General features: G+C 35.6%; 1 protein-coding gene across 2 annotated transcripts in view; it reads right to left on the reverse strand.

Moving 5' to 3' along the window:
* Nucleotides 1-13,541, reverse strand: part of TNKS2 (tankyrase 2) — a 30,853-nt gene that overhangs the window by 12,644 nt on the left and 4,668 nt on the right. Inside the window, exons 5-21 of one of the 2 annotated variants that reach the window (XM_069864323.1) lie at nt 13,320-13,395; nt 11,928-12,022; nt 10,710-10,776; nt 8,839-9,025; nt 7,844-7,965; nt 7,274-7,365; nt 7,109-7,187; nt 5,885-6,056; nt 5,119-5,198; nt 4,566-4,711; nt 3,976-4,141; nt 3,464-3,683; nt 2,944-3,053; nt 2,371-2,559; nt 1,524-1,773; nt 931-1,007; nt 212-332 (exon numbers count right to left, since the gene is read on the reverse strand). In XM_069864323.1, the coding sequence (XP_069720424.1) occupies nt 212-332; nt 931-1,007; nt 1,524-1,773; nt 2,371-2,559; nt 2,944-3,053; nt 3,464-3,683; nt 3,976-4,141; nt 4,566-4,711; nt 5,119-5,198; nt 5,885-6,056; nt 7,109-7,187; nt 7,274-7,365; nt 7,844-7,965; nt 8,839-9,025; nt 10,710-10,776; nt 11,928-12,022; nt 13,320-13,395 (2,249 nt within the window). Of the gene's footprint in view, nt 1-211; nt 333-930; nt 1,014-1,523; nt 1,774-2,370; nt 2,560-2,943; nt 3,054-3,463; nt 3,684-3,975; nt 4,142-4,565; nt 4,712-5,118; nt 5,199-5,884; nt 6,057-7,108; nt 7,188-7,273; nt 7,366-7,843; nt 7,966-8,838; nt 9,026-10,709; nt 10,777-11,927; nt 12,023-13,319; nt 13,396-13,541 lie in introns of both variants that reach the window. The other variant, XM_069864322.1, reaches the window with a different exon arrangement.

Below are 13,541 nucleotides of genomic sequence, written 5' to 3' on the forward strand. Positions count from 1 at the left end.
CAAGATTCACAGTAACGCACAGCAATTCACAGCACAAACAGAAGCACTCATGTTTCAAGTCAGAAGACATTCTTATAATTTCAAGTGCCATTTTCTAGGACAAGTTTTATTTTCAACTCTTAATGAGATACAATTTGGAATAATATAAAGCATTTATAAAAATGGATTAGATAAAGGCAGTGTTACATAATAATCTGAAACAAGTAAATACCTTGCTGTCCAGAAATGAGTCTTTCAACTCCTTTAATAATTTTATGCCTATGGCCATAAGCATTAATTCCAATTTCCTTCAATTCTTTGTGTCCCATTTCAACCAATACATCCAGCGTTATCTATAATGAAGGCAACATCATTTTTTGCACAACAGCATAAACAGACTAGAACAGCTGCCAAAGGCAGTGAAAATATACCACATAATAGTTCAGATAAAAAGTACAAAAAGAAGTAAGCATTGGAGACTTTAGTGTATTATTCCTGCACTTTACTTATACTCAACTGTTTTATTTGAACTTTCATCTTTCAAAAATATGCTACAACTAAAACTACAATTGTTTAACTATTGTTGCTTGTAAGGATCATGTTTCTGATTGAGAAATACAATTTTCTAGATGTATTCAAGCCAAGAGAAACAAACCCTGAAATTTCAAATCAACACCTATTACTTATTTACTCCACCATTTATATCCCCAGAAAGGAAAACTACCTATACTCTCAAATTCATATGGACAGAATTACTCCTAGTTGGTTTTTTTTTAATATATATAATGTATCAATTAAAAAAAAAAATCCACAGTTACAATCCTTTCTCCTTCATTCCAGTAATTTTGACATTCACTCATTTTAAATCTGTTTCATTACATTACTCTAAACAGTCAGTACTTACTCCCTTGCTTTCTAGCTGAGTATCTGGAAATAAATACAGCTACTTACCTGTTCTCTCTCAAATATGTCAATTAGATGTTCGAGGCCAAGGTTCCGCACAAACTGATTTATGCTAAAATCTACACCTGAAACCAAGCAAGAACAAAGCAGTAAAATTTGCAACGAACGTTTATACGTGTATTGTAAAATAAAGTACACACATCTCACACTGTCTGTGGCAATAACAACAGAAAAACTCTTCGTCTTCAGTAACATTTTCAAGATATCTGATCTAAGAATAGCCTTTCAGAAACTAGATAAAGTTTGTAGTAAAATACTGCTTGGTTTGGAGCCAAATGACATTTGACTTCTCTTTTAAAACAACATTTACCATCTTGGTTCTGTACAGCGAAGATTCTATAAGGGGAAAGTACTTCTAGACTAAAGCACAAGTCAAAGAGCAAAGCACAGGTCAAGTCAGGTCGAAAAGCAAAGCACAGGTCAAGACTTCTAGACTTCTGTTTCTCATTCATCACTTCATAAGAAACAAGGATACTGCATATGTCACAGTAACTGTGTGCATATGTGGGAAACTTCACATTTGTGTATTCTTCTTGCTGTACAGTAGAAAATTCTATTAATTTCTAACTGAGAAGCCTCACCTTCTTTTTTCTCCAGAACAGTAGCTCCTTCTGCACTGTTTGTACCAACAACAGAAGGCAGTTCTGAAAAACTACCAGACAAGTTGTCAAGACTACTTGCAGCAGACAGACTGGATGGACTGGATGGAACAGACAGGGAATCAGCTGTAGAACCCATAGTCTGGGACACACTTATAACCTGAGGTTTGTAGCAAGTGGGTAAGGCAGACGGAGGCATTGCTGCTGTCAATAATGCGCTGACATCATCGGCCTAAATAGCAGAAAACAACTTATTAAAACAGAGGAGCACTTCCATACAACCTTTTTTTCCCCTAGAATACATTATCATCACTCCAGATTTCTTAAGTATACACAAAATAAACACATATTGGAAAAATATGCATTTTACAATGGAGTTGACAAATGGCCTTTTGTGCCAACAACATACATGAAATTGTAAAATGCTTATGAATAAAAACAGTAATAAGATTAAAAAAAGATGACTTCAATTTTTCTAAAAAACTACAGGGACAAATAAATAGAATTAATTTTCTAGGAAAAACGTCCAAAGCTTCTACTGGCAACCAAAACTCATGAAACTAAACAGTTACTCTGGGTGTAGCTTTGAATTTCTTTTGTTGATGTTGTGTTTTGTTTTCCCACTCCATCTTGAAATAAGATGTCTTGAGTAAGGAAATATTTAAAGAAAGTTTATAAAGACTTTACTGACTTCACTTACCAGGCATGTATAAGCACCACAGAAAACACAGTATTTAAAATTTTACAGAAGTTGCTGTATTACTACTTATTTCTTTCAAAAGAGTTTTTAGATGAGCTGCCACATCTCAAGAGCAGCCCCACCACTTACAGTGACCAGGTCCAATGGCGTTTGTCCTTCCTGGTTTTTCAGAGTAGGATCAGCCCCATGTGCCAGTAACAAGGCACAAAGCTGTGTCCTTCCTTTCTGGGCTGCTTCATGCAGAGGTGTGAAAGCCCATTTATCTGTAGCATTCACATATGCATTATACTTTATAAGTAAAGCCGCTACATCAACATGCTGAAAAGAAAAACACCTGTTAAATTCCAAGGTACCACAGTATATTAATTTAATTGATCCTTCTCTGTAGCCTTAATTCTGAATTTTCTTAGAATACATTTACTTTTTAATTATATTTTTTAAAGTATTAAACCAAGGTGGTTTCTTGCTCACCTATAACACACCAATGAAAAGTTAAGATTCCTTCTTTTGTGAAAAAAAAGGACAGATTACAATAGATTCACGAATCCAGGGGAATCCAAAGGAAAAACATCTGAATTTGAGAAGTATTCCAACTGTTTTGATTAAAGACTTGATCCAAGCACAAAGATCCAGGAATTCCACAAAAACAATTAGTGTATCAATACCAGCCAAATAAGTGCAAATGAAGTGTGAGATATTTACCCCATAAGATGCTGCATTATGCAGAGGTATCAAACCTCCTTTATCCTGTGCATTCACATCTGCTCCATGCTGTAACAGGTACTCTGCAACCTCCAAATTGTTGTAACCAGCTGAGAGATTGTAAAAGGACAGAATAAACAGAACATATTAAAACAACATCCTGAACAGGCAACAGAGAAGTAATAATTCACTTAAATTACTTGAAAGTTGTCAATCCCAGAGAAGACAGTGTATTATCTATTAGTGAAGACAGCTTGATCCCATTTAAGAACACCTGGTTTTAAAACTTCTGTCAATAAACAATAAAAGATCCTATTTGGCTGGACAGAGTGGAAACGAAATTTGTAACAGTTAAACAGTTCAGAAGAGGAATGTAGAATTAATATGGGTAAAATACTTTTTTTTAAGAGAAAATATGGAATCATCTAGCTGGAGGCTACACTTTAAACTTGCTTAGACATACAAAGTTTAGCCATAGTAAATATTAACTCTGATCAAACCAGTTACTTAAAACACTCACCTGCTAAATGTAGTGGTGTTGAGTGTCTTCCTTGTGTGTCCCGACAGTTGACATTGTCAGGTGAACACAGCTTTTTGACTCGGGCCAAACAACCTTTCTTTGCAGCATCTAGTAGAGCTGCATCTCCTCTAAGTAGGTCCTGAATATCAGTATCACCATCTTTAACAAGGTCTAGAGGAGTATTTCCATCTCTGTTTTTCTTTGTTGGGTCAGCTCCATGCTGTACACATCAGAAACAGGTGGTAAGGAATTAAGTAGAAAAAACAAATTGCATCTTAGGCACCTTATGCCTTACTCAGACACATGCTCAAATCCTTCAGAGAGCACCTTCCATTTACTGTGTGAGAAAGGCTAACATAGTCGCTAATAGTATGCGTCTGAGTGAAAACATACAGTGAACTAAAATCATTTAGAAGCCACAAACCACAGACCAATTTCTCAAATAAATTGAATAACATTTCAGATTGAACAAGAAAGGTAAGTAAGTAATCTCTCCACAGCATATGTAATACCTGTAAGAGAAGCTTGCAAATCTCGTATTTTCCTTTTGCTGCAGCTTCATGCAAGGGAGTGAATTTCCACAAGTCAGCCACATTGACAACCGCACCATGTTTAACCAGCAGTTCTGCAACTTCATAGTGACCGTATGAGCAAGCGTTATGTAAAGGGACAAGTCCTCTGGAAATAATTAAAAAAAGAGAAAAAAAATTCTTTAAAAATTGAGTCTGTTTTCACAAAACAATATAAACTTAAAACACAGTGCACTTTTGACAATCAAGCCATAACAACCCCAAATATATAATTTTTTTAAATTTTCCACAGTAGTCTAAAACAGTAAGACAATCAACCTTGAAAATGGTAAAAATGCAATCAGCAGTGGCACTGAAGAGAAGTACAAAACACAGGGCTAGAGAAGTCCTTGATGCTCAAGTACAGAAAAATCTTTTTGTGGACAGTCTCAACAGCTTCATTCTAACAGAACTTTCCATGAAATAAAAAAATCAAACGTCTCAAGAAAGACTGGATGCTTATCAGCTAGCAATACCGAAAAGCTGACAGACATCGGCAATTACAATTGGCAATAGAATACATGAGTATTTACCCCTTATCTTTTGCATGTACATCAGCTCCATGCTGAAGAAGATATTCAACAACAGACACCCTGTTATATCCAGCTGCAAAATGAAGTGGTGTAGACTGACGCCCTTCAATATCTCTGCAGTTCACACTTTGCACTGTACATAGTTTCTGTGAAATCCCCAAAACACAACATATATCATTATGCATAGTATTTGCTTAATTTAGTCATAAATGTTGTTATACACATAATCTTTTAAAAACTGCTTTCATTAAAATTTATTTCATTTGTTTTTTCATAGAGGCGTTACTTTTCACAATTGTGTCCCAAGAAAAAAGGAAAATAAAAAAATACTCCCCCTCCCAAATCCACGTCTGTGACTTCTTATTTATGCGTTTTATACAAGATCAACTTCTTCTAAACCCTAAATTTTGCCATTAATATTTGTGCAATACAAACGTTTTAAGATGGATCACAACTCTAAAGTAGTCAGTGAAGGGCTGTTTGATTGCTTGCCTTGAGAAACTATGGTTTAGGATCTAATTCCCTCTTATTTTTAGGACAGGTTTAAGCTTACCTTTACAGTATCCACATCTCCAGCCTTTGCAGCCTCCAGCAACTGTCGATCTGCATCAGAATTACCTAACGGGATACCTTCTGCAAAATAAAAGAGGTTGCATGACAGGTAAGTGTAAATAGTTGAAAGAAATTGTTAAGACAGGAAAACATTTGAATATTTCAAGGATTTCACTTATTTAAGTTAACCAATTATAGTAAGAAGAGGCAAAACTTGTCTACATATAACTGCAGCTATTTGCAAACACCGAGCTAAGTTGCCTTTAGCAACATACTTCCTATCCTTTTTGAAGTAGCGCGGAACCAACTAAACTATTTCAGTTTCAGAATTAAACTATATCAAGAAGCTTACCTATAGGCATAAGGTGCTAACCTTACTTTTGAAAATCCACATACGCCATTGCCTCTGCTCACAAATGCAAAGCAGCCATTTTCTGCCTTTAAACTCATTTTCTCCTTACAAGACTCCCCATTCCCTACATCAAGATTTTTCCAAAGTTATTCCAGATGACTATTCCATGAAACATTCTGCTCATCTCTGACAAACTGTGTAGCTAAATTCTAGAGAGTAAATGATACAGTTTAACTACATCTAGAGTGACCTATGGAATAAGAACTGCACAACCCAGTGCTGTCTATTGTAGAAAGTACTAATTTTTTTTTTTTGGTGGTTTGGTTCCCTACTGTTTCTTGACACTACTTGAAATGGCACGTAAAATGAAGCACCACATTGCCCCAGAAGTGGATCTTGAATAGATCAGTTATACCTTGTAGTAGCTGTTGCACGCTTTCAGTACCCATTTGTAAGGCTGTAAAGCCCTGCAGAGACACAATGGAAGGATCACACCCAGAACTCAAAAGCAATCTGCATGTCTGAAGATGACCGCAATGTGCTGCTCTATGAAGAGAGGTCTGGCCAAGATTATCTAATGCATTAACCTAAAAATAATACAAAGGAATACCACCATCAAAACTTAGTATTAAAGTCGTTTTCATTGCTGAATGGGAGAGTTTCACAAGTATTCTTCTTATTTTAATTTAAAAAACATATTCACTGTATTGAGATGTCATGAGCTTTGGAAAATGATAAAATTTAAAGAAAAGCAGCTCATAAAGTTATAGCTACATTTACGGAGGAAGAATATCCCCCTTTTAGAGGCATGCAAATAATCCAGCATAAATAAACAGTTACAGCAATTTTACCATATGCAGAAGTAGCCCATTATTTTGCTCATGGTAGCATAAATCCTCGGTGTCCACATGTAGAAAAGCTTTTACATACATTGGCTTATTGGGGTCCGTCAGATTGAGGACTCTGCGTGTGCACTTAACAATTTAAAGCTCTGCACCCAAAGGTTACAGGTATTACCTATTGTTCCTCTGATTTTGATCACCACTTTGGAAAATTAACAGTAGTCAAGCTGTATCAAACTTCCATGACAGAAAGATTCAGCTCATAATTTTGGAGGATTCAAGCATTACAGAGAACATCTCCTTTCCACTTTTTCTTTTTGTGGAAATTTGAACTCAACGCTGTGTATTTTAAGTAAACACTGTGTTACAATTTAAGATTTTGACTTCACTGTTATTTTTACTGAATACAACATTAGCTAAAGTCTGCTTGTTTTTTAAAGTTCAGTCCAGCTTCTTGTTGTTTGTATATATCCCTATTTTTTTTTCTTTCTTTGTCTTAAGCATTTCATTACTGCTGCTGGACAATGAAGCATCGAATAAGACACCCTACAAGCTTTAAGTTAACTATGAGAACTACATTCACACCTGATAAAACAGAAACAAAACAACGATGATATCTCAATGTATAGGGCTGGACTGACAGACTGATGCCCTACGTATTAAGTTTATAAAACTCAACCCTCCAAACTGAATGATTTTAGAGAAGCCTATCTACTCAGCTTTCCTTTCTCATGGTAAAAAAAATCCTACAGACTAGTAATACCTGAACAAACAGAAGTATAAATCATAAGTCATACCTTAGCTTCATGTTTCACAACTATTTCAACAACATCATTATGAGCCTTTTCTGATGCCACATGCAGAGGAGTCAAGAAGCTTTAAAAAAAAATAAAATTATTCAAAATGTATTTTGCAATACCTTCTAAATAAAAGCTTAGAAGTATTAATTTGTAACCACTCACTCTTTTGTTTTTTCATTGATGTTGGCACCTTTCCTCAGCAGCAATTCACATACTTGCTTTCTCTTAGGATATGGAGATGCAGCAGCACAGTGCTGAGAACATTAAAAAAACTGTAGCATTAACAACTAGCCAGTTTCACTGCTTGTCGATCAGCTGGCAGTTAAGAGCTGGTTGTGCGCAAAGTCAACAGAATCCCCACCTCCCCATTTAGAAGGTTATCAATTTGGGAGATTACACACCGGCTTTTGGATTTACTCTGGTATTTTTCAGAGCTCCCTCTCTAAAAACTGCTGAAAACCATCAAGCTTTACAAACAAGGCTAATATACATACGCTGTTGCTTAAAACTATTCTATAGTAAAACAGTAAATTAAGCAACCTAAATTAAACAGGCAATTTAGATTAGTCTTAACGTTAACCCTAAGAACAAAATATTAATCAATGTAATCTATTAAACTGCACACTGGATATTCCGGGTTGGTCTGAATTCCATTGTTTGACGCTGAAATTTTTAGTTCCAAACTATCAGTCACAACACATGCAAAATAATTAATGAATCCTGAGCTATTACCAATGCCGTCTCATGTGTCTGAGGATGCTTGAAGTTCACTGTCTCCAAAGAAAGATGTTTCTTTATACGAGCTACATCCGATTCTCTTGCAGCCTGTAGCAGCGAGTGACCTTTGAATTCATCTTTAAAAGAAGAAAAATACATACCAGAAGGTTATACTCCTTAACTCAAGAAGGATCAAGAGGATTGTTTCTTTCAGTTACATAAAAATATTCATTTTATTCAGCAGATCATGGCACAGACATTTCCAAATCTGAACTATGCTTTTACATAATTTGACAGAACATGTTAGCTAGGCCAAAACACTACATGAATTGCACTTTGTTTCTATACCAAAACCAGAGACATCCAAACTGGCTGAACAAGATCCGTTTCACTCACCACTGTTTTTGATTCCACTCCTTTTCAGAAACCCATTTCTAGATGCTGACACAAAGTCTAATGCAGCTCTTTATTGATCATTTTTGTATATGTCCCAGAAAAGTTATTGTTTGACTGCTCAAGGACAGAATTTGAGGGCATTCTTTCCAATTCCTTAAGTTTGCTCTACAAAAATCAATGCCTTTCATCAATTTCTTTGAGCTTTTGGTGAGAGTGGCATATTCAAACATATCTGGCATTCTAAACAGTTATGTTTTTTCTCTTCTTCTAAGCACAGTGGAATAAAAATGAGTATTTCAACAGTTTTGATGAAATTACAGGAGTAAGTATGGTAAATGGATGTGTACCAGCAAGGTCATGAGGGAAGCCTTGTATTCAGGGAAGAAAAGCTACAAAACCCATCACAATCACGTGACTATAAAACTGACAATTTATTTTAAATGTCTACATTTAGAAAACCTAGCATTTTCATATTATAAACAGTAAATTTTCCTGTCCAAGATTGCACAACTGCTTAGAAATTTCCAAATCTGATTCCTAGCAGGTCACTCCCTAGGGAACCTAAGTATGCATTACAATCTATAACTGTAGAACTGATCTCACTTCATACTCACATGCTAATCGTTCTTTTAATTGGGGTGTTGGAGCCAAATCAATGGTGCTTTTGTTGTGACAGTTCAACAGTGTTGGGTCAGCACCATAACTTAACAAAAGAGAACATACTTCCACCCTGTTCTTAGAAGCTGCTTCATGCAGAGGGGTGAATTGCCACAGATCCATTGCATTAACACATGCTCCATGCTTGAAAGGGAAAGGGGTAAAAAAGATGCAATATCAATATCAGTTCATTAGAAAAAGACATTTTTTATTAGTTTTAATGCAGTAGACTGTTAAAATAAAAATCAATGCTTGTATACAAACTGTATCCAAGATATTCTCCAGAGATTCATTTCCAATATGACAACCTTTTAGCACACTGCACTTTTTAGTCCTCTAGTGTCTCACAGGTACATTCAAGGAAGCTGAAGGTAGGTGACTCTCTTCAGGCTCTCTCCAGCATCTCTAAAAGGAGAGTAGCCCTGCTACAACTCAAATTGGAAAGAGCCTAATTCATATACTCCAAATCACCTTTGAATTAGCTGCTGTTTCTTGTTCCTCTAGAAGCCTAGAGTTAACAGCTGCACTGACATAAATATATGTTCTGTGAATACAACCTGAGGTACGAATGCCAAGATACCCAGAAGGAGGTGGCCACTCAAAGTTAACTTAAATTAAAAATATTTAAGTACAAGGTTCTGCAAGTCCCATTCTTGGATGTTTAATATCTGTGTAATTCTTCTCCAGTAACATTCTGTATGGCCCCTGAGTTCTGTCTGTAAGCAAGCCTGGTAGGACACGCCCTTCCCCATTGCTCCTGTTAAAGCTGTAGTGCTTTGCGAAATACAATTCAAGATTCACTGGAGCAGAAATCCAACAGGAAACACAACTGTAGCCTAAAAATTAAGACACATAGCAGTGTCTAGGCAAGAAGGTTGTTCTTTTTTTATTTTTTTTGTCTAGTACCACAACTGTAAAGATTCAATTTACAATTGGTTTCTGAAGTAAAAACCAAAAGGATCTTGACTGTTTATACATACTAAAATTATGGTTATTTCAATTATTTTTTATTTAATTTTTGCTAAACAATACATGGAATTAGTGGAGACTGAGACATACAGGAGAGAACAACAGCAGCTGTTCCCTGAGCATACAAATATTTACAGCTATCTAACAAGATTCTCCTAGCTGTTTTAATGATCATGATATGCTGTAGCATCTCAGAACAGGCACAGTTCAAAAGCCTCTAGGTAGACAACACTCACAGGTATTTTGCAGGCCACATCTTTGAGCCACTAGTTTAATGTGCAACTTCAAGATTAACATAATTCAGATGAGTCACTTCAGTTCTGAGAGTTCACTGACATTACAAAAAAGGACACATTTTTCTTTCTTACGGGTGAAGGCTACAATTCAGCATCAGACTTGATGTTGTAAAGTTCTTTCCCTCAAAACACTGATTACTCTCTAATGTTAAAAAAATTTACAAACTTTACCAGTATTCTTTTCAAAAACCTATGAATACTCTGTCTTCCATATTTTTCTATTGTCACACTCAATATCGCTCAGATTTTGGATTTTTTTTTTTTTTTGGGAAGGTGAGGATGGGAAGATTGAGATAAGAAGAACTTACCTGGTGGTACAAAAACATTCAACTTTGGAGCAGAGAGAGTTAAAAACAGAAAGCACATTTATAAGGAAAAAGCTTCCTTGCAAGCAGAAGATTCTGTGACTCCAGCTTAGTCACTAACACGTAGAGCAAAAGCAATCTAGCATTCTTTAAGTTTTGTAAATCTAAGTACAAAATAAAAAAATAGGCAACTTGCATTAGTCTATTATAAACTCTTCTTTTTTAGTATTAAGCAATTTAATCTCTTCAAAAACCAACCTTTACTAGAAGCTCTGTTACTTCGTAATGACCATAGGAACAGGCATTGTGAAGCGGCACCAAATCTCTACAGAGGAGAAAAAGAAGGAGGCTGCTTACCTTAGTGCATATATCTTGATTCCAAATGCATCTATAACATTGCAAATAGCACTATGCTACACCTTGGACATTTTACAAAAGCATTATCAGAGATGTTCAAATGAGGTTGAGAAGAATCCAGAAAATCCCTTCAGCATTTTTCAGAACACTAAATGCTTAAAATCAGAAAATGAGAAATTAATTGCGCTGTCTTACTACAAATTAAATGGTTCCACTCAGACTTGGAACCCTAAGCAGGAAGAACTACCTTCAGGGGATTTTCAGGAGTGAAAGCAATTATTTACTTCTTCAAAAGAACATTGCTGTAAGATTATCTTCTCCCCTGGAAACTAAAGAATTCTTACTGGCTAATGTTTAAGTCACTGTACAATACAGTAATAGCAGAGCTAAAAAGGTTTTAAAGCCAGCTTCACAGTCGTACCCAGTGGTCTTAGGAGGAAGTGAGAAACTGCACAAAGTTAATTCTTTCACTCTGGGCTCATAAGGGAGAAAAGACAAAAGTGAACTCCAACCTCAAGTGGATAATTAGAGCTGTCTGATTAGGCACCTATTTATGGAGCTGTGAAGTAATCCTTGGAAAAAGGAGGAATAAATTTGCTTTCTGTAATCTTTAATGTACATTAATACACATTTTAAAAACAGTTTTTTCATTATATTTTATGTAACTAAATAAATTTAGCATGTCTATATTTCACTACATTTCCTGACATGACAACCAAATGCTTAAACATGTAGTCCAAATAAAACCTCTGGGAAACAGTTCTTTGATTCTTATCACATCCTTTGCAAAAGAATTCATAGAAACCTAAAAGTAGAAAGAAAATTAAGATTGATTCAATCACTAAAGTATTTGCTGACTTCACAGTGGTGTATGAACATACTACATTAAAAATAATACCTAAAAGGCAGCATGTTCTATGGTCAGCTCAATTTGGATCCTACCGATTCACAAGTGTTAAACCTGTATACTTTGCACTTTTGGAGTAACAGGAAGGTTAAAGACGGTATAACAGCCTCAAGTTAGAAATTCTTCATGGTTAAAATAGTATTATTAGTCTTTACTTCATCTCAATTTTTAACAAATTCTGTTTATTCTGCACAAAGGAAAAATGGACCTACCCTTTATCCTTAGCATGCACGTCAGCCCCATGTTGCAGTAACAGCTGTACTATTTTTACACGGTTATACCCAGCTGCTAAATGTAAAGGAGTAGACTGAAATGACAGAATGTAGAAGTAATCAGTAACACAAAATCAAGGGTTGATAGTACATTCAATTTTTCAAAACCTGTTAAAAGTACCAATTGCTGAAGTCCCTAAAGTACTTGCAATATTAAAAAAAACAGTGCTTGCATCAGATATTTGATAACTATGTTCATCGTTTACTGACTACTCTAGCAGGCACCACAAACACAAATCCTGAACTTACTTTATCACTAATACATCCTGGCAACAAAAGCCCTCTTAACAGATTTAAGTCCTGCACTCCATATCTCTCTCTTAGCTTACCATAAGTATAAATACTTTGCTGGGACACATCATGTCCCTTGTAAAAGAGGAAATAAGATGGCCATTAGAAACAATGACTGCTAAATTACAGAGAGAGCTCCCTGACAATCAATAGATTAAGTTTAGAAATTATCAACAGAGACTGTAATCCACATCTGTGAGTGCAATAAGTTAATACGGTGTGGGCAAAACTTAATCTTCTCTTCTAGATTCTCACCCTCCACAAAGCAGTCAGATAACTGCTCTGTGATCTTTACTAGCAAACCCACACAAGGATATTCATCAGTAGCACCAAGGGCAGAACTTCAAATTAGTGAAGAAAAATCTTATCCTCTTCATTTACAAACCCATGACTGAATGGGGTTTGTAGAGTTCCCAAAGGATTAATCCCCTAACTAAAAGATGAGAAAATTTAGATGCATAGGTGTTTCAAAGACCCCAACATCTTAACAATGCCTTAAACGGGGAAACTAATTTGAACAAAACTTAAGTGAACGAGTTCACATACTTAATGAGAACAATGAGGATGCCAAAAACCGATACTCAATAATCTGAACTTTCAGCAGGCTAAGGGCTGAACCCAAGAGACTATCAGGATTTTTTAGAATAGAGATTCTGAACATTTTTCACATGCTACTTTACCATTATTTATAGTGATGAACAGCTTGTTCCTGAAACAGCAGCAATAACTTGCCTAGGCTGTATGGCAAATATGAGGCCTATGTGTGTATCTGCGATAGCCGTAAGAGTCTATGAAAAAGCTTCAAGTTCCAACTGAATGAGTGTTTGTTTACTGCTCCCAGAATGGAAATACCTACATGGTCTTTTTAAAGTTAAAACAAAACAAAAGTATCAGCTAGCTGCTACAGAGGTACAATCTTATTTTCCCACATATATTAAAGAAAACAGATTCTGAATTTAACATTCATAAAATCTGGTCAAACAATAACTGTGAAACATGTAAGAGTGAAGTAATTTTAAATCAGGTTTTAAACAAAAGTACCTTTCTGCCATCACTGGCATGACAGTTAACATTTAATGGTGTCAGAAGAGACATCATCTTCTCTTCATTTCCACTTCTGAAAAACAAGATATGAAACAGGCATCAATATTTTCATTCCGGTTTTTAATAGCTTATTTTTTTTTTTATATTTTCCCTTGCTATAACGTTAGGCAGATCTGAAGTAATACCTTCAGTTCTGTACTGTCAGCATTAAAGGGAAAG

This window comes from Phaenicophaeus curvirostris, chromosome 9 (genome assembly GCF_032191515.1).
Source record: "Phaenicophaeus curvirostris isolate KB17595 chromosome 9, BPBGC_Pcur_1.0, whole genome shotgun sequence".
NCBI lineage: Eukaryota > Metazoa > Chordata > Aves > Cuculiformes > Cuculidae > Phaenicophaeus > Phaenicophaeus curvirostris.